The 26,316-nt window shown below is 43.4% G+C and overlaps 1 protein-coding gene across 9 annotated transcripts in view; it reads left to right on the forward strand.

The window, feature by feature from the left end:
- FMNL2 (formin like 2) overlaps positions 1 to 26,316 on the forward strand; it is a 315,524-nt gene that overhangs the window by 261,652 nt on the left and 27,556 nt on the right. For all 9 annotated transcript variants that reach the window (XM_031008485.3, XM_031008488.3, XM_031008484.3 and 6 more), the window contains exons 10-15: positions 11,341 to 11,415; positions 15,456 to 15,566; positions 18,812 to 18,961; positions 21,046 to 21,147; positions 22,798 to 23,110; positions 23,461 to 23,673. In XM_031008485.3, the coding sequence (XP_030864345.1) occupies positions 11,341 to 11,415; positions 15,456 to 15,566; positions 18,812 to 18,961; positions 21,046 to 21,147; positions 22,798 to 23,110; positions 23,461 to 23,673 (964 nt within the window). The remainder of the gene's footprint in view (positions 1 to 11,340; positions 11,416 to 15,455; positions 15,567 to 18,811; positions 18,962 to 21,045; positions 21,148 to 22,797; positions 23,111 to 23,460; positions 23,674 to 26,316) is intronic.

Raw genomic sequence — 26,316 nt, forward strand, 5'->3', positions numbered from 1 at the left:
CTGCCAACTCTGTGAAAGTATTAAGTAACATCTTAGTAGTATTATACAAATAATGCTGCCCTCACAAACCTCATAAAAGGGCCTAAAGTACCCTTGGTGTTCAAGGACCACACTTTAAGAACTGGTACCCAAATCCATTCTCTGCTGTCATCTTGGGCTGGGTGGAAGTGGTTCCAATTGGCTAAGTGCAAAGTCCTTCTGCTTAAGACCCAGAGGTGACCGTGGGTGTTAGGGTGAACTTGGGGAAAAGCAAAGATGAAAGTAGAAGGGTTGGGAAATGAGAGAAGCGAGCTGTAGACAAACTGCAGGCATTTGCCTGTTGTTGGCCTGAGATATTTGATCTATCCAAGAGTCCTTGTCTTCAAGGACTCTGCATTCATGGCACACCATGCACTGATTAGATTTGTAGTGATTTAGGTGTGAGGAGAGCATGGGCTGATAGCTGCCTCTTGCGCAGGCCCCAAGATCTGAAATTGCTGCAGGCTTTAGACAGCTCTAGCCACGTGCTCTTGCTGTGGTTTAGAGAACATGTGATGACCCCTAGAGATGTCATTGTGTCCCTTCCCTTGCTCAGCTTGACCTAATTGGATATGCTCAAAGGATGAAGCTGTGAAGAGAAATGATTGAAAATAAAGAACAGTGTTAGGCTCCTTCTACTTTGAGGGGTCTGACTGGTAAGTCATCCCAGAGAGGACTGAGGGCCTTTGTCGTGTAATCCTCAGGTAGCTATTTAAATACCATTCTTAGGCTGGGTGCGGTGGCTCATGCCTGTAATCCCAGCACTTTGGGAGGCTGAGGTGGGCGGATCACTTGAGGCCAGGAGTTCAAGACCAGCCTGGCCAACATGGCGAAACCCCGTTTCTACTAAAAATACAAAAATTAGCCAGGCCTGGTGGCATGTGCCTTTAATCCCAGCTTCTCAGGAGGCTGAGGCAGGAGATTTGCTTGAAACCCGGGAGGTAGAGATTGCAATGAGCCAAGATTGCGCCACTGCACTCCAGCCTGGGTGACAGAGCGAGACTCTGTCTCAATCAGTCAATCAGTAAATATCATTCTTTATTGAAGAAATGGAAGGTATTTTGGCTTTCTAGTAGAAATGGGGGTGTATTAGTCCGGGCTCTCCAGAGAAACAGAGACAACAGGACATCTATAGATATATCTGTAGATATAAGAGGAAACATTATGGGAATTGCTCACGTGGTTATGGAGGTAGAGAAGTTCCATGCTACGCATCTGTAAGCTGGAAATCCAGGAAAGCTAGGGTGTCATTCAGCTCAAGTCTGAAGGCCTGAGAAGTAAGAGCAAGTGGTGTAAGTTATGGAGTCTGAAGGCCTGAGAACCAAGAGCTCCATTGTCCAAGGGCAGGGGAAGAAGATGGATGTCCCAGCTCAAGATGAGAGAGAATTCACCCTTCCTCCAAATTCTTTTTGTTCTATTTGGGCCCTCAGTGGATTGGAGATGCCCAGCCACATTGGAGAGGGACGTCTTATTTACTCACTGTCACAGACACACCCAGAAATATTTCACCAGCTCTTGGACATCACTTCACCGTCTCAAGTTGACGCATAAAGTTAACCATTACAAGTAGCCTTGAAAGACTCTATGTGTCCTTCCTAATGACCAGGAGATATGAGTCTTGCATTGAAGCTAGAGAGGTTCAGGCTGGACTTGAAGCATATTTCGGAAAGAGATCATTTATGACCTATTGTAAGGAGGAGTTTTACTCTCTAGAATTTATTGAAGGTCATCTTTTTTTTTTTTTTTTTTTTTTTAGAGAGGTAGTAAAAAGACATTTCTCGTTTAAGGGGTGATGCGTCAATGAGTCGTCCTTTGGGGATTTTACTATCCTTTTGCTTCTGTCTTTGGGTTCTTTATTCAGTACGGCAAAATATGGGTGTGGAAAGTAAGACAGTCATCTGGCTGCTCTGTGTGCCTCCTGCCAAACATCTGGATATCTGGAAACACCTGGAAAAGTTACTGAAGTTTTCACAAGGGTGTTTAGCATTATGCAGATGAAACCTCAGGCTCATAGTCATCTCCTGGTCCAGGATTGATAAAAATGTTGTATTTATGAAGGAGGAGGGTTGACTAGGTTATAGAATACACTTAGTTGCTTAGCTTTCATTAGTTTTTGTTTTAGCAGAGTGAGATAAGGTTGTTCAGTTTCAGAGCGTTTCAGCTGGATGAACATATTCACAGTTAAATCCCAAGGAGACATGAGAGCCAGCAGCAGGTTGGAGTGATCTGCTTCTGTCATGGCTGCTGCATGGTGTATGTGTATGAAATGTCCAATCACTTCAAGAGACAACAATAACAGACCATTGACAGCCACAGAACACCCCAGAAAAGTGGTTTTGTCAGGCCATTATGGCGTCAGTAACCCTCAGACTGCTGGTGCACTCAGTAGATGGTAAAAGATGGTTTTCACCTAGGACTAACTATGAAATAACTGTTTACTTCACAAGGCCCTGAAAAGAAAACGGAACTTTTGTTCTCAGGCAGGCCCTGAGAAGGGTCGTCTAATCAGTCATAATAGAGTGTGCCTCTAAAACGGTGCCTTCCTGCAGGGAGCCTTGCAGATCACAGGGGCCTATTGTAAGAGGAGAAAAAGAAAGTATTGAGGCAGGCGCCAGGCAACAAGGCAAGAAGGAAACACTTAAGCAAAGGGCCTTTAATTTTTATATAACTAACCCAGAAGCATATTTTATAGCCATCTCATAAGAGTCAGGCCTCAATTTGGCTACAGACTTTGCATGGTTCCCTGGGAGCTGTTGCTGGGGAAAGCCAGAGACTGTTACTCACCTTGAAGAGGGACAGAGAGGTGGCTGAAGTCTGGGAGTGTGTTCACTTCAACATCTGGCTGGTAAGATAATACCCAAGGTTTTTGTAAAACCATCTCCTCTCCACTATTAGCCTTTAGGGAAAGCATCCCCTAACCGCTGCCCACCCTTTGAGATGCTTTAAACTATAGCCACCTTTGCCTCCAGGGTCCCAGATTGATCCAAATGGTTTGGGACACTGTTCACAAATGTCTTTCACAGATGTTGGAGAGCATAGTTGGAGTTTTTTTTTTGGCAGAAGTTTTGCTTTTGCTTCAATTCTCCTTTACATGAAAATGAATCTTGCTTGTTCTGGGAGTGGCCCACGTTATCTGTGCAGGGTATGGGATTTCATAGCTTCGCAATCAGGAGTGAACCAGATGGGGCGAGAGAGTGGTTTGACCTTTATGTTTGGTATTCAGGGCCGGCACAGCCAAGTGCATTCCTCTGAATTTGTTTCTGTGGAGCTTCCATGCCAGTCAGCTTGGCCATATCATGTTCTATTGCCATGTTAGATGAGAATTTTAGACGTTCAAGAATACTGAGGGAGAGAATTTTTTTCAGATTTTTTATTTGCAATGAAACCTTTTTTTCCCCTCAAAAGCAATCTGATCAGACAACTAAGTAAGTATAAGAAAGAAGATCTGGATAGTGAGGGTAGAATTCTCAAGAACCTTACTTAGGCTTTCCCTTTCTCGGACAAGCCCCTGACTTGGAATTCCCCCTTACTCCCAAAGCTCTGTAACCCATATAGTTTCTTCTCCTTTATTTCCTCTGTAACCCTGATTGCTTTCTTTCTTTTCTTTTTTCTTTTTTTTTTTTTTTTTTGAGATGGAGTCTCGCTCTGTTGCCCAGGCTGGAGTGCAGTGGCACGATCTCGGCTCACTGCAACCTCCATCCCCCAGGTTCAAGCAATTCTCCTACCTCAGCCTCCTGAATAGCTGGGATTACAGGCGCCTGCCACCACGCCCAGCTAATTTTTGCATTTTTAGTAGAGACTGGTTTTCACTACGTTGGCCAGGCTAGTCTCGAACTCCTGACCTCAGGCGATCCGCCCACCTTGGCCTCCCAAAGTGCTGGGATTACAGGCATGAGCCACCGCGCCGGCCGATTGCTTTCTTAAAGTATGGCTTGCAAACCAGTAGTATCATCTAAGGCTCTCTTTTCTTTTCTTTTCTTTTTTTTTGAGACGGAGTCTCACTCTGTCACCCAGGCTAGAGTGTAATGGTGTGACCTTGGCTCACTGGAACCTTCACCTCCCAGGTTCAAGTGATTCTCCTGCCTCAGCCTTCCTAATACCTGGGATTACAGGCGCCCGCCACCATGCCCAATTAATTTTTGTATTTCTAGTAGAAACGGGGTTTCACCATGTTGGCCAGGCTGGTCTCAAACTCCTGACCTCAGGTGATCCACCTGTCTCGGCCTCCCAAAGTGCTGGGAGTACAGGTGTGAGCCACTGCACCTGGCCTAAGGCTCTCAACTTGATAGATGTGAAAACTGAAGTCCAGGGATGTTTGCTGAATGGTCCAAGCTAACAATAGGGTAGTGGCTGAACTGTGACTTATAACCCAGGTTTTACAGTCTTGTCTAATGTGCCACATAGTCCCATTTCTACCCTTATAGCCCTTTACCCCCATCAGTGTTAGAGCTTGAAGGTGCAGAGAGGCAGTTGTATTAGGCAGGACCCCACAGGGATGGGCAGATAGGTGGCTGTGTTAGCAGACTGAAGTCTGTGGTCCAGGATTGGAGCCTGATCATTTTTACATTAACTGGGATCGTGAATTTATTCACATGCAGCCGGTTTATAGATGATTTATAATGAAGATGCCTCTTGGTTTTCAGTAGGATACATACTTTTCCAGGGCATATACTTTTATTTGTCTGCTGGTTTACTTAATTGCTGGTAGCCCCAGCTGCTAGCAGTAGTCGTCTAATTCCTGATAGGGCAGTCCAGTGCACAGAAGGTCTCCTTGCCACTCTGCTTAGCTCAGTTTTTCTGTAGCTCTTAAACTTTCTCCCCACCCCACTTAATAGAGTACATGTTATTGATTTGGAAACTGGTATCAAAGCTGGTGGGAGAACGAGATATACCAGTGAATATAAAAGTCAAGAATGACACGTTTCAGCTGCAAGAATATAGCTTTTTTATTAAAAAGTTTTTGCACCGTGTATTATCTGGCCTTTGTGGGCAGATGGAAGTGATGCCTATCAATATAGAATGTGTAATGATGTACATGTGCAAATATGCTCCTGGCTCTTAGAAACGTTCTGATGAAGCGCTCGAGTTCATTCCCATGCAGGCCAATGCATGGATTCTGAAAATAACTGAAAATTAGCGTCTCGTTCCTTTCATCCTCACCGATTTTCTAAAGAGGCCACCGCAAAGGAGAGAGCATGTTCCACCATGATGGTCCTGTTTCACCCAGTGTGTGGGGGTGCTCCAGATGTGAGCAGTATGAACGAAGACAACTTTCCTTTGATGTGGGACACAACTTTTACCAACCTTCCCCAAACATATCTTCCTGTTTCCTGTGGGATTGTAGTGTACACTTGTTTAATGATTGCTAAAGTAATGGAGAAACAAATGTGAATCTGGCCTGCATGCTTCCTTTCCTTCCTCAGAAACAAAGGGGGGCTCTGGAATCCTTGCTGTGCCTGTGGAACGTGTCAGGAAACACAACCCTGAGTTCATTAGTTGAGATTGGCAGCAAAGCAGCCTTGGGTTTGGTGGAGCTGTGGTAGTAGGGGTCCTTCTAGTCCTTACCATGGAGAGTGGTCACTCTGTTGCTTTCAAGGTTTCCCAAAGCCGGCATTTGTATTCATAATGTCATTTTGTGCATTTGGGTTATTTTTGCCAAGTTCATAGCAGCTGTAAATAAGAAGATATTTAAGTCTGTTTTTTTTTTTTTTAAGATTGAGGTATTTCTCTGTTTTGTAACGCACATGTTCTCAGCAGGGATTTGTCTGTTGACAGAATGAGGGCTCTCTAAAGAAACACATATATTCAAGGCTCTTCTTAACATCTACTTCAGGTCTATCTGCCAGGCTAGTGATGTGTTTTTTGGGATCCTTATCCACCATGAAATCTAGTGTTGCTTGTTCTATATTTGATGCCATCTTTTAAAGTAACAGGCTATGAGTAGTTTGTTGCCGTCCACATGTGCTTTTCCAGCCATTCAAAACCTTTTTTTTCTAAGACCCAACATGCACCCCTTGATTATTTTTGGGTTACCTTATTATTCATTGCACTTATGCAGGGGCAGTGGGTCCATTCCTGCGGCATTCCTATGATACCCAGTTATAGTAACTGTGTTTGTGTTGCTCAGTTAGAAGTTGAATGAGCTGGAGATTTAATGATCTAGTTAATCAGTTTATAATTGGTAATCAGAAAGACTGAGGGTTTAATCAGCCAGTCTGATATTATATGAGCCATTGGTTCCCAGATGCTGGTCCAACAACCACAAGTATTCACAGATTTCTAGGCCCATCTGGGGAGATTCTTATTCAGTATGTCTCAATATAGACTCTAGGAATCTATCATTTTTAGAGGTTCCATGGAAGTTTCTGGTGCAGGGATGTCAAAGTATGCATGGTATAATGACTATGTCTTTTAGTGATAATGTTTTTCATCTCTGTGTGTCTCAGATACTGCTGGAATGCCTTAACTGCCTTCTTTAATGGAATATGTTTATATGGGCATTCTGGGCTATGTGGGAGAAGGAACCTCAGGCTGGCCATCAGGGACCTGGTTCTAGCCTTGGTTCTGCCACTCTCTCAACCTTTCATCAGGTTAGAGAAGTCTAATCTCTGTGTAGGTCTAATTCATAAATCGAGAGTATCAGATTATGCAAAAGGCATTTTTCAGCTTTCTAACATTCTTCGAAGAGCTTTGCCTCCCTAGGAATTGCTTTTGTTGTCACTGTTCATGAACAGCTGTTGCCTCATTTAGTTTAGCGTGTGCCTAGCCCCTCAACCAAACGTGAATCACGGTCTGCTTCTCAGGAGAGCTGGTAGCTCTCCCCAAATTCAGGATGGCGTCTTTTCCTCTTCTCTTACTGCCACTACCAATCACCCACAACAAGACCAAAGTAAACTGTTTTTTTTGAGACAGAGGCTCACTTTGTCACCCAGGCTGGAATGCAGTGTTATGATCTCGGCTGACTGCAACCTCTGCCTTCTGGGTTCAAGCAATTCTCCTTCCACAGCCTCCCAAGTAGCTGGGATTACAGGTGCATGCCACCACTCCTGGCTAATTTTTGTATTTTTAGTGCAGACGGGGTTTCACCATGTTGGCCAGGCTGGTCTCAAACTCCTGACCTCATGTTATCTGCCCACCTCGTCCTCCCAAAGTGCTGGGATTACAGGCGAGAACCACTGTGCCCAGCCTATATTGGGGTTTCTGCTAAAGAAAATTCACATTGCAGTTCTGACCTTTTGTATAAAACCTCAGGGTTTTTTACCCACAGATCCCTTTTTGCAGGCAAGAGATGCTTGTCTCTTTGGGCATAAGATGTGACTGATGTCATAGTCTAGGGAGCTGGGCCTGTACTGCCTCACCCCCTTCAACAAACCTTTCATTTCCAGGAACTTGCTGTATATTGTCTAGAGGGGCCAGCTGAGGATGGGGGCAGAACATGGTAACCCCTTAAATCTCTGGTTGTCAGCCATTGTGGAGCATCAAAATGATCCATAGTGCTTTTAAAATTGTGCATGCCCGTGTCCCCCCAGCACCACCTGGGCCAATTGAATCAGACTCTCCAGTGTGGGACTGGTCATGTGTGTGTGTCTGTGCGTGTGTGTATGTGTGTGTGCGTGTGTGTGTGTGTGTATTTTTGAGACAGGGTCTTGCTCTGTTGCCCAGGCTGGTGTATGGCATGATCATGGCTCACTGCAGCCTCGAGCTCATGGACTCAAAGTATCCTCCTACCTCAGTCTCCTGAGTAGCTGGGACTACAGGTGCGTGCCACCACACCTGGCTGATTTTTTAATTTTTATTTTCAGTACAGACATGGTTTCATTATTTTGCCCAGGCCAGTCTTGAATTCTGGGGCTCAAGTGATCCTCCCGCTTTGGCCTCTCAAAGCCCTGGGATTACAGGTGTGAGCCACCATGCTAGGCCAATTTTAAAGAGTTTACTTTAGACTCTACCTTCCATGCACTGTCCCTCTGCATTCTGAAATTATTTTTTGTTAAGGCAGGTATAAATAAATTTTCACGGAGAGTTGTCATGAAAATGCAGTAAATGGTGGTCTGAATCTGTTGGAAATACTGCTTTGAGACTAGGAGGCCCTCAGAGGCTGAAGGCTGTTCACTTTAACGTTCCCAGCATATGGTTTAGAGATGGCCACCACTAAGGATTTACCCCCGGTGGTGCCTGTCTACCATGGTTTAATGCTTCATCATGGAGAATAGGAAGTCATTCATCGTTTTGTGAAGTGAATTTTAACATAATTACTCATTTATCTTCTATTCAGTGCAATTTAACAAATACAATTGGGAACTTATAATGTACTAAGCATTGATGTAGATGCTATGTAGTGAACTAAACAGAATTCCTGCCTTCGTGGGACTTTCTCTTCACCAAAATATATATATATTCACTTGGAGTTTCACACGACTGAATTAAATGGCTGCATTATGAAATAACATTTTAGAAGAATTTTTGAGGATTGACTTGAGTTATCCCTAAGATCACAAATGGAATCAGAAAATTTGGAGTTTAGCATGTGAAACCTGGATTAAATTCGCAAAATGTTAACGAAGGGACTGTGTCTTACTAATGCAGCAAATAGTCAGGAGTGGTTTGGAGAAATATTTTCTGAAGGTGAAATGAATAAACCAGTGGGTATAGGACTTTGCCCCAAAAAAGTCAACCAAGGACATTGACAGAATTAAAGTTTGTCCTTTGACTTTAAAAATAAGTCTCCAGAGCTGGGTGTGGTGGTGCCTGCTTGTAGTCCCAGCTACTTGGGAGGCTGAGGCAGGAGGATTGCCTGAGCCCAGGAGGTTGAGACTGTAGTGAGCTATCATCGTGCTACCACATTCCAGCTTGGAATCTAAAATTTAAAAAAAAGAAAGAAAAAAAGTCCCCAGAGAGTCATTTGATAGAAATCTTTTTTGACTTTTTTTTTTTTTTTAGCTCCATGTATTTTATTTCATGTATATGCAAATACCTTTGGGCCCTGGAGTTACCAGTATTTTATGTTTGTTTCATCTGATCAATGAAAACATTAATTAGCTGAATGCATGTGTTTCAGGATTCTGGGATGCTACTTCACAAATTACTGCAGATTTCTATACTCACCTTAAATGTGTTAATATAGCTTCCACGGTGTCTATTTCTGTATTGTAGTTTATGCACTGAGATTTTTATTTATTTATTTATTTATTTATTTATTTATTTATTTATTGATCATTCTTGGGTGTTTCTCACAGAGGGGGATTTGGCAGGGTCATAGGACAACAGTGGAGGGAAGGTCAGCAGATAAACAAGTGAACAAAGGTCTCTGGTTTTCCTGGGCAGAGGGCCCTTCGGCCTTCCGCAGTGTTTGTGTCCCTGGGTACTTGAGATTAGGGAGTGGTGATGACTCTTAACGAGCATGCTGCCTTCAAGCATCTGTTTAACAAAGCACATCTTGCACCGCCCTTAATCCATTCAACCCTGAGTGGATACAGCACATGTTTCAGAGAGCACAGGGTTGGGGGTAAGGTCACAGATCAACAGGATCCCAAGGCAGAAGAATTTTTCTTAGTACAGAACAAAATGAAAAGTCTCCCATGTCTACCTCTTTCTACACAGACACGGCAACCATCCGATTCCTCAGTCTTTTCCCCACCTTTCCCCCCTTTCTATTCCACAAAACCGCCATTGTCATCATGGCCCGTTCTCAATGAGCTGTTGGGTACACCTCCCATACGGGGTGGTGGCCGGGCAGAGGGGCTCCTCACTTCCCAGTAGGGGCGGCCGGGCAGAGGCGCCCCTCACCTCCCGGACGGGGCGGCTGGCCAGGCGGGGGGCTGACCCCCCCCCCACCTCCCTTCCGGACGGGGCGGCTGGCCGGGCGGGGGGCTGACCCCCCCCACCTCCCTTCCGGACGGGGCGGCTGGCCGGGCGGGGGGCTGACCCCCCCCACCTCCCTCCCGGACGGAGCGGCTGGCCGGGCAGAGGGGCTCCTCACTTCCCTGTAGGGGCGGCCGGGCAGAGGCGCCCCTCACCTCCCGGACAGGACGGCTGGCCGGGCGGGGGGCCGACCCCCCCACCTCCCTCCCGGACGGGGCGGCTGGCCGGGCGGGGGGCCGACCCCCCCACCTCCCTCCCGGACAGGGCGGCTGGCCGGGCGGGGAACTGACCCCCCCCACCTCCCTCCCGGACGAGGTGGCTGCCGGGCGGAGACGCTCCTCACTTCCCAGACGGGGTTGCTGCTGGGCGGAGGGGCTCCTCACTTCTCAGACGGGGCGGCCGGGCAGAGACGCTCCTCACATCCCGGACGGGGCGGCAGGGCAGAGGTGCTCCCCACATCTCAGACGATGGGCGGCCGGGCAGAGATGCTCCTCACTTCCAGGATGTGATGGCGGCCGGGCAGAGGCGCTCCTCACTTCCTAGATGGGATGGCGGCCGGGCAGAGACGCTCCTCACTTTCCAGACTGGGCAGCCAGGCAGAGGGGCTCCTCACATCCCAGACGATGGGCGGCCAGGCGGAGACGCTCCTCACTTCCCAGACGGGGTGGCAGCCGGGCAGAGACCACAATCTCAGCACTTTGGGAGGCCAAGGCAGGTGGCTGGGAGGTGGTTGTAGCCAGCGGAGATCACACCACTGCACTCCAGCCTGGGCGCCATTGAGCACTGAGTTAACGAGACTCTGTCTGCAATCCCGGCACCTCGGGAGGCCGAGGCTGGCCGATCACTCGCGGTTAGGAGCTGGAGACCAGCCCCACCGACACAGCGAAACCCCGTCTCCACCAAAAAAATACGAAAACCAGTCAGGCGTGGCAGCGCGCGCCTGCAATCGCAGGCACTCGGCAGGCACTCGGCAGGAGAATCAGGCAGGGAGGTTGCAGTCGCACTGAGATTTTTTGATTCAGTTATATATATGAACATTTTAAATGTACCTTTTAAAGAATTTAAATACTCATATCTTTTTGCATGTCTTTTTTCCTTTTTACAAAAAGAAACTATGGTTGTTTGTGTTTTTTTTTTTTTTTTTTTAACCATGACTGCATTCTTGGATTCCAAATGCATGCTAAAAAATTGGTGAGACTGCAAAGACAACCAATGAAAGAAAAACACATTTGATATGGATTTCAAAATATCAAGAGAATCTGGAAAGGAAACCAAGATCAGCTTTTGGTTGCAGCTCATATGGCTGTTTGTGAGTTAACTAGCTTAGAAGGGAAGTAAATAGTTTATGAGAGAGAAACAGATAGATATTCTGGAAATCATTATTAAGCTGAAATTTCTGCATCTAATTTTGGAATGTTTATGTTTAGAAAGTCACATGCACAATGAAAATGTGTGTTTCAGGTTTGTGGAGAAAAACAGCGCTTTGAGAAGTTGATGGAACATTTCAGGAATGAAGACAATAACATAGATTTTATGGTGAGTTATTTCAGTATTCAATAAAGCAAACTCAGTTTCAATACTTTTTTTCTAAATACACACACACACACACACACGTATTTATATTACAAAGGACAGGGAATTGCAATTAATATGCTATAGATCCAATCTAGAATGTCCCTCTTAATCTGTTTTCTCTTTGATTTCCATTTTATTCCTTACATACACGGTATAGTAAAGACAAAAGTACTAATCATAGCAAATAAAGGGGAAGCTGTGCAGTTGGAAACAGCCATGCCTGGTGCAAATGCTGCCATTGTTTAATTGTTGATGATGCTGCATAAGAATCCTTAAGGTAGAAGCAATCTTGACCTTTTTTATTTTTGCAGGTCCCTGCCAGTGCCCTTCTCCTGACTATATGCTTAAAAATTAAAGTGCTTTGGTTTGTAGAGTTGACTGTTTGTATCTCCAAAATGAATATGCAGCAGTGATTTTTTTTTCCTCCCTGATCTGTTTCCTGCTTTGGTAATTCTGTGAGGGTATAATCATATTGGGGCTGTCCTTGGCAGGTTAGGTGACATACAAGAACATGCGGTTCCACAGCAGTCCTGTCATTCTCGGGTAAGAACATCAAAGTGAGTTGCAGCACTTCTGCATTCATACACGTAAATCTTAATCTGGAAGGAAGATAGAATCTACCATAGTGAATTTCTCCAGAAGTTTTACCCTTGAGTGCACCCAGCTCTGTAGGCGTTGACCCAATCCAGTTGCCCTAGGGAAATTCTAGACCCAGGAGATCCTAACCGGGCTGTTATTTCCCAGATCACTTCTAACCTGAAGCAGACGTACCAATGACTCCTTACCTTGCAGAGCCTATGCTTAGGATGCCAAGTGAAGTTTTCATTTGAATTGCTTCAGTGATTATAAAACATGAAACATAGCTTTGCAGATTTCTAACCCTTTTTGTGGAAAAAAAAAAAAATGTTTGGAGTCCTCAAGTTTTATATGCGTCTTAGCCCTCAGCCCCTTCCAAAATCAGTGAGAAAGATGTAATCCTTTATAGAGAAGATTTTCTGTTGCATAAAGCATGTTATTTGCTTTTCAAAGTGTGTGTGTCTATATATATATACTTTATATATATACATATATATGTATATATATATGTGTCTATATACTTTATATATATACACACACATATATGAAACAAGGGACATTTTTACACTGACTTTTAAAATCTAGTTATTAGGATTTTTTAAAGAAGTTAAGGCTAATGCTGGCCCTGGTGATAAATATGTAAAGAGATTGGTGCCTTGTCTCATGATGTGAGTTTCTTTCTTGTGCCTTTTTAGGGGAACTTATTCATTCTGTTAGAGTTGAGGTTGCAAACTGTAGGCTTTCATGCTAAAGCCAACCTACAGGCTTATGAGTTCAGTCTGACAGTGATGACCCTACTTAAACAATTTGGATATAAAAAATACATGTCGGATTTGCTTGGAAACTGAAAATGTTTGAGAACACTAGGCCCCTGTTCCTGCAGAGTGTCAGCTGCTGGAGCCAAGCAGCCCCTATTGCTTTAGTCCAAAGATGTCCTCTCTAGTTTGTCACAGTCCACACCATTCCCTTTGCGTGACACACAGCCCAGCCTGCTCATTTATGATACCTGCCAGACCTCCTTGCCATTTGAGTTTCTGCTGAAATTACAATTATATAAAGCCCTTAAAACACCTGTACTAGCCATACACAAACTAGGTTCCATTTTCTGTCAGTTTGTTTATTCACATATACATGCAATGAGGTACCTTATTTAGAGGCTGCTATTACACAAGTTCTATGTGCTAGATTCATGTTCACCTTCAGATAGTTGCCTCTTAGGCATATCATAAAACTCAGTAGATCATTTAGACCTGTTTTCCGAAAAGAAATGGAAAGATGCCAGAATCTAACCATGTTTTCTCTCCAGAAAATGAGGCTTTTGATAAACTGCCTTGGGAATGCAATTAGGTTGCACAACCTCTGAAACAACATATTCCTCATAACATATAATATAAATTTTTCTAATGCAGTATGAGATATTTCTACCCTTTTTCTGTATTTTTTTGTGGACAAAAGAAAACAAAAACCATTTTGTTTCTTTAAAAAATATTTTTCTAGTTTGTATTTTGTACATGCCTTTGTAAAGATATATTTTTTAAAGCTCATTTAGTGATAGAACCCGAGGTGATTTTTATTTTTGTATTTTTTTTTAGTAAGTTGCAGTAGAGTCCTTTTGTAAGCTAGAGAGGTTACACATCTTCCAAAGGTATCCAATGTATACCATATCTTCAAAGAAGAATCTAACTTGATAAAAAAATTTTTTAAAAGATAAAGGAAATTAGGTTTGGAGAGAGACAAGGAATAAGGTGGTTCTCAGGATGAGTGTGACTCTGCATCCCTCAATCATATTCCCTCCTTGCCAGAGACTCTCCTGGGTGACAGCCATGGAGGGAAAGCATTAGTAAGATGTTTCCATCATAAATAGACTGATAGTCACTGTGGAAAGCAAAATAGATCTGTTGAATGCTGTCCTTTTATTTACCAAACCGGGGACTGGTTTTCTCTTTGGCAGGTCTCAGGGCCAGTGGTGAAGTTGTGGGGAGAAGGCAGTAAATCCCAAGCTTTTAGGGAATGCAAACTCGTTGATTATATGGAAAGATGGGTCAAAGATCTATTACTATCCTGTTGATAGGGAAGAGTTCACAGGGAATTTTTAGACGTGGTTACCGTGTGGTGAGATTGTAGGTGATTTAAATGTTCTTCTTTAAAAAATGTTCTTTGTAATAATTTTCACATTTTGTACAACATAACTATAATAATTTCCACAGTTTATCTTATATACCTATATGACTTTCACTGAGATATAATTAACATACCATCAGATTCATCCGATTTATTTATAATCCAGTGCCTATTTAGCCTATTCACAGGGTTGTACAATCCTTACCACAATTTAGGACACAGTGTCACCCCCCCAAAAAAAGTCCTGTACCCATTGGCAGTCACTCCCATTTATCCCACCCTCAGCCCTAGGCAACCACTAACCTGCTTTCTATCTCAATAGTTTAGCCTGTTCGGGATGTTTTGTATGAATGGAATCATACAACATGTGGTCTTCTATAATGGGTTTTTATCATTTAACATGTTTTCAAGTTCACGTTGCAACATGTGTTGGTAATTTATTGCTTTTTATTGTTTCATAATATTCCATTGTTTGGATATACCACATTTTGTTTATCGATTAATGGACATTGGGTTCTTTCTACTTTTTGGTTGTTATTAATGATGTTACTCTGAACATCTGTGTAAAGATTTTTATGTGGACATATATTTTCATTTCTCTTAACTGTATATCTAGAAGCGGAATTGCTGGGTCATATGATAATGCTGTGTTTATCATTTTGAGTAAAAGTCACACTTTTTAAAGTGGCCACCCTTTTTTACATTACCACCAGCAATGGATGAGGGTTTTAATTTCTCCATATCCTTCCCAACTTTTGTTACTGTATTTCTTTTTTATTATAGCCATCTGAGTGGGTGTGAAGTGGTGTCTTATTGTGGTACCTCTGTGACTTTTGAATTTAAAAATAAGTATAAAATATTTTTAAAGAGGCTGGGCGCGGTGGGTCATGCCTGTAATCCCAGCACTTTGGGAGGCCCAGGCCAGCGGATCACGAGGTCAGGTGTTTGAGACCAGCCTGGCCAGCATGGTGAAACCCCATCTCTACTAAAAATACAAAAATTAGCTGGGCGTGGTGGCACCTGCCTGTAATCCCAGCTACTCGGGAGGCCGAGGCAGGAGAATCGCCTGAACCCAGGAGGCGGAGGTTGCAGTGAGCCGAGAGCATGCTACTGCACTCCAGTCTGGGCGACAGAGCAAGACTCCATTTCCAAAAAAAATATATATATATTTTTGAAGAACCTATGAAATGAAGGAAAAGGAAATCGGTAAGTGAGCCTTTTTTATGAAATTGAAAGCACCTGTCTGCAGTTAAACTGAGAAAAAAGTTTGGAGCCCATCTAACCCCTTGACAATTTCATTTCAGGTGGCTTCTATGCAGTTTATTAATATTGTAGTCCATTCAGTAGAAGATATGAATTTCAGAGTTCACCTGCAGTATGAATTTACCAAATTAGGCCTGGACGAATACTTGGACGTGAGTATAGCTGTGACCTTTGGCTCCAATGTAAGAATTGACTTATTATTGCCTACCCTCAAAGGTATGCTTCCATAGCAGCTAAAGAATGCCTAAAGCTCTATGCAGTCAACTACTGTAGTGCTAGTTAAAGGGAACTGAGCTGAGTGATGTACTCTGCCAGAGATGCTGGATTCTTGCAGGGCTCCTGGGATCTCAGGTCATCTTCTGCTAGCAGCCTTTTAGTACGGGAGTCAGATAACCTCTTGCAGCCTTGCTGCAGCTTTCCTCTCCTTTTGAGCTTCGTCTGGGTCAAGTCTCATTGCATCCTTCATCTGGGCTCTTGGGCAATTTGTGTTCTTGGTTACTCCGGGGACCCCATCTGGGCAGAGAAAGTCAAGCCAAGACTGTAGAGTGATGAGTCAGTGCTTAGAGCATAAAAAAAAAATAATGAGGAAATGGACACCAGAGACTTCCTCCTGAAGCTGCTAAATTCTGCTTCAAGTGTTTGTGGCTTTAGAAGTTCCACTTTTAGTTCTTAGGAGAAGGAGGTGTAAAGTTTCCCTTTTTCTCACTCCCTTGCAGAAGAGTTTAGCCAGTTCCCTGAAGTTCTTCAGTTAAGAAACAGAAACTTGTGAAAATCAGAAATGGTCTTGAAAAGGCTGATGGCTCACACCTGTAATTCCAGCACTTTGGGAGGCTGAGGTGGAGGATCACTTGAGCCTAGGAGTTCAAGACCAGGCTAGGCAACATAGTGAGACCCCATCTATACAAAAAACCAAAAAATTAGCCAGGTGTGGTGGTATGTGCCCGTGGCCCCAGCTGCTTGGGAAGCTGAAGTGGGGGGATCATTGGAGTCCAGGATTTCCAGGCTGCAACAAGCTGTGATTGCACCACTGCACTCCAGCTTGGGTGGCAGAGCGAGACCCTGTGTCTAAAAAGGAAAAGAAATGGACCTGAGGACCCAGGCAGTTTTGTTTTCCCTTTTGTATAGGAATGGTCTAGTGATAGAGCAAGAATTGTTGACCTCAATTTCCTTCCTTTTTTTTGAGACAGGGTTTCACTTTGTCACCCAGGCTGGAGTGCAGTGGTGCAATCTCGGCTCACTGCAACCTCTGCTTCCTGGGTTCAGGCGATTCTCATGCCTCAGCCTCCTGAATAGCTGGGATTACAGGCACCATGCCTGGCTAATTTTTGTATTTTTAGTAGAGACTGGGTTTCACCATGTTGGCTAGGCTAGTCTCATACTCCTGCCTCAAGTAATGCACCCGGCCGGCGACCTGAATTTCAAGCCTGTTTCCAGCTGTGAAGAATATAGAAGTACTTCCTTTGGGCATCTCAGGAATTCAGTTGCCCATCTTTGTTAGAGATAAACCCAAGGGATTGCACAGACTGTACCCTCAGTTTATTAGGAGACGGAATCACAGAGGTGGTTACTCTCAACCTGAAGGCCTTGCTTCCTAGACTGGCTGGGCTGCCCTTGAATAGATGGGCCTACTGTTGTCTAAAGACTACTCAGGGAGAGGCGTAATAGATTTCCATTAAAATGTTGTTTGAATTGCTTTCCTTTTTATTTAAAGACTCATTTATATCACTGGCAGAATATTGTACAGAAAGACTCTTTCTTACTTTGAGATCAAGGTTTGTCTATCCCTTTTTCTCCTATGCTCTAAAAGTATCAGTATTTGAACAAAAATTGGATGTATAAATTCCTAGCGGTGTTTTGGGTTTGGTTTTGTGGTGTCTGAGCAGAGCTTGTTTATGCTCTAGAATATAACGGCAGGTACCCACTTATCACTGAACACCTGTTATTCATTGTGAATCTCATGAAAAATCCCATTAAGCTGCTTCTCCTTTTGTTCTAGCCTTTGCCCTTATTTAGAAGCCATTCTCACTTGTGACTCATAAATGAAAACAGAACACTCTCTCTTCAGAATAAGCTGTATTGTAGAATTCCAGATTAAACCTAGGGGAAAATCCATTTTTCTGAAAATTTATGTAGAGTGGAATTTCTCTTAAAAATGTAAGATTTTTTGTCAAAACTCTGTATTTCTTTAACTTCATCATGTGTTGACTCTGGAACCTAATAGAGGTGGTTAGAAGAGTAATGTAAATGTATGCTATATAAATGCTTCACTAGTTTACAAAAACCCAGCCTTGTAAGTAGCCATTGATTTGTTCAATAAATGTTGATTGGCATCATCCATGCACCAGGTATTATTCTAATCACTCATCTGTTCCCCAGGGAAAGTCATGACTTATGTTACTTGTAGGGAAGATTCACTGATTTATTTGACCTCTAATTTCCAGAGCTAGCTGAGTCCCTGCAGGATGCCTAGTTTGGGAGGCAGTGAATTGGGGAAAGCTTTCTGATCTGCCTTGGGGAGCCCTGAGCTGTTCATGCTGTATACTGACTTAGGGAGGGATGTGTGGAGGTTGGGCTCTAGCAATTTGTGCTAAAATAATCCCCAAGGCCAAGTATAAACTCTGTCAGTGTCTGCCCCACCTCTCGCCTAACCTTCTTCCCCTACTGGAACCACTGTAACTAACCAGGTAAGATACCAAACACTCCAGTCTTTTCCACTACACAGATACCCCTCAGGTTTTATGTGGCCATGACTATAACCTGTTAAAGCCGCTTTTAATTTTTCTGTTGTCCCAATTTCATGTATATCAAAATGTTTTACATAGGAATATAACTACATGGGGCAGTAAGGATTTGGGGGAAAATGTGTGTGCATTTTGGAGAGGGTATTCACCAGAAAGTCATCTGATGATACTGCTTAGGCAGTCACTCCATAATTCTCTTAAGGAAGATGACATGTTAAGCTCTCTCGGAAAGGGCTGGACTATTTGTTGAAAAGAAAACACATAGACTGGCTGGGTGTGGTGGCTCACGCCTGTAATCCCAGCACTTTGGGAGGCTGAGCCGGGTGGATCACGAGGTCAGGAGATCGAGACCATCCTGGCCAACAGGGTGAAACCCCGTCTCTACTAAAAATACAACAATTAGCTGGGTGTGGTGGCGCGTGCCTGTAATCCCAGTTACTTGGGAGGCTGAGACACGAGAATCGCTTGAACCCAGGAGGTGAAGGTTGCAGTGAGCTGAAATCATACCATTCCACTCCAGCCTGGGTGACAGAGCGAAACTCCATCTCAAAACAAAACAAAACAAAACAAAAAACAAAAAAGACAGACTCTTAGGAAATGATGTTCTATTTCCACAGATGAGCTAACACCACGTTCTCTCCTATTCTGGTTTTTAGAAGCTGAAACACACTGAGAGTGACAAGCTTCAAGTCCAGATCCAGGCTTACCTGGACAATGTTTTTGATGTAGGAGCTCTACTGGAAGATGCTGAAACTAAGAATGCTGCCTTGGAGAGGGTGGAAGAACTGGAAGAAAACATTTCTCATGTAACTATGTCTCATAAAAGGAAAAATTGCTTACATTTCAGCTGGTTGCAAAGCAGAATTAATGTCAGCTTTTATGGTGGTAAATTAAAGGATTTGGAGTATAGGAATAGGCCATACCCTGCAAGAGAGAGCTATCAGAAGCTGTTCTGTGTTTTTTCCAAAAAGCAGATGTGTTATGTAAAATGAAATAGAATCTGTTGCTTTGCTTTAGCTCACTTACCTGCTCAGTTTCTGCTGAGGTGCATTTCCTGGCAGTCTTGGTTACAGGCTCAAGCAGAGTGGGGGTGTTTGATGATTGGCATTACGTAAATGATTAGAGGGAAATTAAATATGAGAATTTGGCCTGAGGCGAAGAGGTATCTTCTTATCAACTATGTCCACACAAGCCCATGGACAGGATTAGGTGGTGTCTCTGTGTTGCATGTCTGAACATTCCTGTCTTACGGTACTCAAATTCTTAATAGAGTCATTTCAACAATAGGCATTTTCAAGGACATCGGTGTGCTTTCTCATATATCCTGTTCTTTGAAGAATGTCCTCAGTATCGTTGTCAGCTCTATCACAGGACAGGGTCTCATTTTTCTTTGAGGGATTTTTCTTGCCATAGACTGATTTGAATATGACTCTAAGGGCGTTTAGAGGTTATTTGTTCATTCATTAACCACATATTTCAGTAGTAAAAGAATTAACAGAAAAATGGTGCTTCTCAAAAACCCAAGCATTATGAAGACCAAATTCTTTTGGTGAGTCTGGTGAGCACTTTCCTTGATTATGAAATGAAGTGTCTCCTTTTGGAGGATTATTATTTTCTCCTTTGAACAGTTCATTTATTTTTCTCCACATGTTTTTTAAAGAGTGCTGCATATGCTCAGTTTCCTTCACCTTTCCCCATCACTGTGAAAATGGGTCTCTTCATGGCTGTGGGTAAGCCAAGTTGGTGAGCCAAAAACCCTCCCTTTAAAAGTGCTGCTATGACCCAGCTGGCATCCGCTTAAAAAGAGAATTTTACAGGCTCAGTATATCTTCCCTTAAAAGATTTGTGTTATATGCTGAACCCGATCAGTGTAAATCTCCACTCTTCCTCCTTACCTTGCCTCCCTGGTTTTCTTTACTTGTAATGAATTTAAAGGAGATGTTAGAAATCAGAAGTTGCTCAGTGTTAGAGCCCTATGTGAAAAGCAGCTGTTTAACACATGGCTCACCCTGTCTTTCTCCTGAAGCCGCAGCCAATGTTACATGACCATACTTACATGTCCACTTTTGTAGCAGCAATCTATTTGAATGGCCTCCCCCAAATAACTTTTATTATTATTATTATTTTTGTGGGTTTTTTTTTTTTTTTGAGGTGGAGTCTTACTCTGTCACCCAGGCTGGAGTGCAGTGGCACGATCTTGGTTCACTGCAACCTCTGCCTCCTGGGTTCAAGTGATTCTCCTGCCTCAGCCTCCCTGGTAGCTGGGATTACAGGTGTACTCCACCACACCTGGCTAATTTTTGTATTTTTTAGTAGAGATGGGGTTTCACCATGTTGGCCAGGCTGGTCTCAAACTCCTGACCTCAGGTGATCCACTCACCTTGGCCTCCCAAAGTGCTGGGATTACAGGCGTGGCAACCAACTTTTATTACTTGCATAGTTTGGTCAAACCAAGCAGTAGTTGTTTTTCAACTGGCTACCTAGATTGAAAGAACCAAGTTTACTGTGTTACCAATTTTCAAAAGCTTTAGGCTGATGGCCCTTTCTTGGCATGGAGTGGAGGATGGAGGTGGACTTTCCTTCCTCTTTCTCCTTACTTTCCTCTACCCTTGCTAGCCCCTGCAGAAATGGAGGGAGGCACACTGTGTATGTTGAACACTAAGGAGTGGACATGTGGGTCTTATTAAGAATCATGTCTAAGTTATCAATTCCTGGTAGAAGCAAATATGTATTCAGAACCATATTATAAACATTACCATTTCCAGAAAACAACTTGCGGAACACATGCAGGGCCCTGGTCCCTAATCATCTTGGAGCTGCACTTTCTGAGAACTGAGGGCTGATCAAGATGATCCTGTATTGTGACAGCTTTCTTTTCAAAATTTTACAGTTATCTGAAAAACTGCAAGACACAGAGAATGAAGCCATGTCCAAGATTGTGGAACTGGAAAAGCAACTCATGCAGAGGAACAAGGAGCTGGATGTCGTTCGGGTAAGTGTAATGATGACAGCTGCCCAGATGGGCACGATAGGGAATGTACTCCAGCTTTCGTCCAGTGGAACGCAGAGTACCTTCATTTCAGAGGAATGCATTGATGCAGCATATTTATTGGAAACCTTTGAGAGGTGATGCTCAGTTGAAAACTACACATAGTCGGCGTATGTATACACATGTGTGTGCAGTCAGATACTGGGGGTTCAGTATTTCCTTATCACAGATTTTGGGAGCAACAGCGTTTTCCCATCTGAAGGAGGCTGAGTTAATTCTGTGGAACACCCATTTGGTTGGAAATAAAAACACAGCATGGATTTAATTCATGCCACTTATTTATTTTTATTAGGACTTGAGCTTCTTTGTATTTTTTTGCTTTGCTTCCACTCAAAACGAGATTTGGTGGTTGCTGTGGAAACAGTGAAATACAACACAGGCTAGGCTTAATGGCATTCACCAAAAAAAGGGGGGGATGTGCAAAGCAAAACCAATCCATTTTATTATCAGCTAATCCCAGCTATTTTATTTGGCCTTAGTATTGTTTACCTTATGTGCCAGGTATTTATGGAGTGCCATCCCTGTGCTTGGAATTGTGCTGAACATAAGAACACCAACATGCCTGGAGAGCTTTAAGGCAAATGGCTTGCCTTTACACCACTGCTAATGAAATGGCACCTTTTATGTGATGGTTATCGTGTCTGTGTGTGTCTGATATCCTGACATGTCCTACAGTTCAGTCCAGGAAATTTATTTTCTGGCACGCCTTCGAGACAGAGTTGTAGCATATGGACTCAATTCAACTTCAGACTCTTAGATTATTAGTAATAGACAGGGTGTGAAGAATGTTTCCCTGCTTGCTGGAGGTTTGTGGTGAGAGATCGCTTGTACAAGGCCCAGCAAGGAAGTTCAGTTCCATAAAACCCTTTCACTAGAACCTCTATGGGCCCCCCTTATAAAAGGAACCAGGACAGCCTTTGAATTGAAAATTGTAACTTCTTTGTTTTCTGCTAAAAAGCTAGACAGAAATAAGTAATTAGTGAAGGGAAGCTTTGGCCTGTTTTGTTAACCGCATTACCGATGGGAAAATGTTACAACAATCGCTATCCTGAGCTTGGTCAAGGGGGTGTTGTGAGGGCCAGAGAAAGCCATTCAGGAACAGTCAGCCCCTGGTTACTCATGAGTAGATTATTCCATGCTTTGCAGATTTTTAATCCCAGTCTGATTTGTATCCAAGTCTGATTTAGGGCCCTTTTGTCTATTGTTAGCTGATATGTGTATCTAAGAGTTACAAATGAATGTTAAAATAAAAGGAAGGAAAACATGCATCACCAGAACACCCTCAGGAGATTCCAGAGTCAGCATTCCGGGTCATTTCTGCTCTGTTTCTTTCCACCTGCAGGGAAAATTGAGTTAGCTGCATTTATTAAATGGAAAGAACTTCATTACTAACAACAATAGCTAGAATATATTACATGCATTACTAGCATACAACTAATAATTAATGGGACTTTATAGGTTCTGGCTGAGTTCCAAAGAATTCCCATTCATATGAGTTATCTTTTTTTCTGTTTATCCTCAGTTTGCCAATCTGATGCTACTAAGTATGAATGTTATGTGAAGATAAACTCTTGACCTTGGACTTTATTGCAGGAAATCTACAAAGATGCAAATACTCAAGTTCACACATTAAGAAAAATGGTCAAAGAAAAAGAAGAAGCAATTCAAAGACAGTCTACCCTGGAAAAAAAGATTCATGAACTAGAGAAACAAGGGACCATTAAAATTCAGAAGAAAGGGGATGGGGATATCGCCATACTGCCAGTTGTGGCTTCTGGCACATTGTCCATGGGGTCAGAAGTGGTAGCAGGTAACTCTGTGGGACCCACAATGGGGGCCGCTTCCTCAGGACCCTTGCCCCCTCCTCCACCACCACTGCCTCCCTCATCAGACACACCTGAAACAGGTAAGAAGCCTTGGCAGGAGGACTGAGGAAGTTTTGGAATATTTGTATTTCTTCTTTTGCCAACTGTCCACTTCTGTCCTTTGTCCGTTTTTGTTGGCATGTTCTTTAAGAATTGGTTTTCTTGAGTAGTTCTTAACTGTTTACATTTTGAGATTAAATTTATAAATCCTCATTTCACATATGTTGAAATATTTTTCCCATTTGTCAATGAGGACATTTTTTGGTTTTTGAAAACAGTCCTTTGTCCTTTTAAGTGTGTTGTTTTCAGATGACTTTATTTGCACATGGCTTATTGCAGGAAAGCCATTCCCGTATTTTCAAAGTCCATCTGTTTCTTTTTTCTTTGCTAGTGCAAAATGGTCCAGTAACACCACCTATGCCACCGCCGCCGCCGCCACCCCCTCCTCCACCTCCTCCTCCCCCACCGCCCCCTCCGCCTCCTCCTCTCCCAGGCCCTGCAGCTGAGACTGTACCAGCTCCTCCCTTAGCACCTCCCCTTCCCTCTGCACCTCCGCTGCCTGGAACATCTTCACCCACAGTGGTTTTCAACTCAGGATTAGCAGGTAAGAGCACAGAATTCAAACCCAGGTACTCATATCAGAAATGCTGTCTTATCTCGGAGAGTTGAAGCTATTCTTTCAAAGTCCAGGTCTCTTGCAATGATGTGTATCTCTTCCTAGTATAAGAAATTCCTGCTGATGTAGCCAATAGAGGGAACATCATCATGCATGGGAGGCACTTTGCTCTGAGTTGTCTTTGTCACAACCACACCCCACAATGGGAGGTTCTGATCTCCTACACCATCTTCCTGCCTTCCATTGGCCCCACCGAGAGAATGGAAGAGAGACAAGCTACCTGCGTGAGGATCAGTGCATTTTTGTGGGTTCAGCAGATACTTTCTGGACACCTGTAGTATTCAAAGCTCAGTATTAGGCACAGACATTGAGTGCTTCTGGATCCTTTTTTTTTTTAAATGGTATTTTTGATGTCATCTATAAAAGGGAAACATGCTTTTATGTGTAATTGCCTGACGTAGGCTTCCAGGCATGTCTTCTGAGCATTCGAGAACATCAGAATTTGCTAGAGTGGATTTAAACTTCAAGGAGGAAGTGCTGCCAACAGCCGTATTATCATGCCTTAAAATGCTGCCAAATAATTCATGTCCTCTTGCCAACCAGAAGATAGAAAACAGCATCCTCACCTCACCAGAAATAAAATGGGAGGTAGGGGTTAGAGCAGGAGGAAGAGTCACTCTAATGCCTTGAAATCTAAGCTCTTTGTTTTGACTCATGGAAACAAAGATGATGCTACGAGCCGTTTTTCCAGTCCTGAAGTGTTTCCCTGGCATCTGGAATTGCTCTAAGCTTTGCCATCCCTGTGACGTGGGGTAATTCTGCCTCCTCATTTACTTCAGCCTGTCCATGAGGTCTCTTATTTACAATAAAGAACTACCACTCTAATAGCCTCCATTTCCAAGGCTGTGATAGTTCTCAGAGCCTTTTGCCCAAAGTCTAAAAGCCAGTCTTAGCTGTAAAGATTTCCCAATCTCCATCCCTTCCAGGATCCCATCTGCAGCTCTGCCAGCCAGTCATCGGGGCTCATTCATCCCAATGACTGGAGCCCTTTTGGATGCCCCAGAGTCACCTAGAATAAATTCACTCCACATCAAATCCATGGTTTTACTTCCACCCCGACTTCTATATAAAACTGTCAGGGAAACAAGATTCCAGTTCACAGTAAGGTCCACAGTAAATCGGTGACTTATTTCTACCCTTCAAGATCTTCCCCGTCTACCACTTTCTTCTAGAACTTTTATTACTTCTGAAGGAGAAAAGTTGGAGCAGAGTCATCGTGGAACTGATGGACTATGGAATATAAACAGACAAACAAGAAACCTCATATCAAGCCCCGGGAATGTGTTCCATCACCAGGCTGTTGTCAGTAACTGGGTGTGGAAACCCATTATCGTCCCGTGCACCTGGCCACCCTGATTAGGCACTCTTGGTAGCCCCCAAGGCGCACTTGCTGTGAGACGTGTCTGCTGTGGTATCTCATTTGGGGCTGCTTCCTTTGTCTCTGACAAACGCTGATGTGTGATTTAGCACCCACTTCCACGCACCTGAGCACTAACATAGACCTCAGAACCGCCTTAGCCGAGTGAGAGCCCAGAGGCTGAGATGTGCCTAGAGCTTCCTTCCAAGGGGCCATGTCCTGTGTGATTGATCTATTTATTAATTGTTTTGCTTGGGCTCTTCCCACTACTTGATTTTAAAAATGTGTTGGCTCTGTCAATTGCCTCAATATTTTAAGGTGTAGAGCTCTGTGCTTGGCTGATAACCAACTGCTTTTAGGGTTTGCTATACTTGGAAGTGGTCCCTGTTGTGGCTCATGCAATTTAGAGGACTGTAGGTGGAAATACAGGAACTCTTTATTTCCATAAGTGTCCACTAAATGATTGTGAGGGATGTCTTGGAAGCATTATAAGATCCTTATGAGTCTTTGATAGCTCGAGATCAGGCAATTTCTACAAGGCCTTTAATCTTTCTTTATTATTCATCCTTATTTAGACTGTTAATACTTAGTGATTGAAGCCCATTTGGTGAGATGTTTTGCTAGTGTGTTCAGTAACTCTCTCTCTCACTCTGGAACCAAGAGGCCAGACAGAATCAGGATGCCCAGTAGAATGAAGAGACAGAGCTGAGCTAATATTCTGAAGCCTCCTGGGAAGTCAGAAACCTATGACATCACTTGGCCTCTGGATCCACAGGCAACACGAGGGTCTTATCTCTTCAATGGGCAGGTGTGTTCTTGGAGACCAAGACAGAAGACCAAGAGGAGAGCCCCATAGTTTATCTAGTTGAGAGTTTTCTTTGTATTTTATAGAGAAAATAGTAGTAGTGTGAAATATGCATTTGAAGAAGAAGGCTTCCTTCCTCAAGTCTGTGATAGAACAACCTGGCTCCCTTTCCCCCGGTAGGTCACCTGAGACAGGCTGCTGAGCAGGTGGAACCTTTGCCGTCTGTCTGGGAGGATGTGCTCGGATCCTCACAATGCGAATTTGGACTTTGGTTGATTGTTTTTCATGTAAAAATTATTCCTATCCTATGGAATGCCTAGCACAGTTCAGTATTGCTGTTTGGTACCACTACGATGAAATAATTTTTTTCTTCCCTCTTCTAAAAAGGATAATTTTTAAAATGAAATAG

Source organism: Gorilla gorilla, chromosome 11 (assembly GCF_029281585.2).
Source record: "Gorilla gorilla gorilla isolate KB3781 chromosome 11, NHGRI_mGorGor1-v2.1_pri, whole genome shotgun sequence".
In the NCBI taxonomy this organism is placed as follows: Eukaryota; Metazoa; Chordata; class Mammalia; order Primates; family Hominidae; genus Gorilla; species Gorilla gorilla.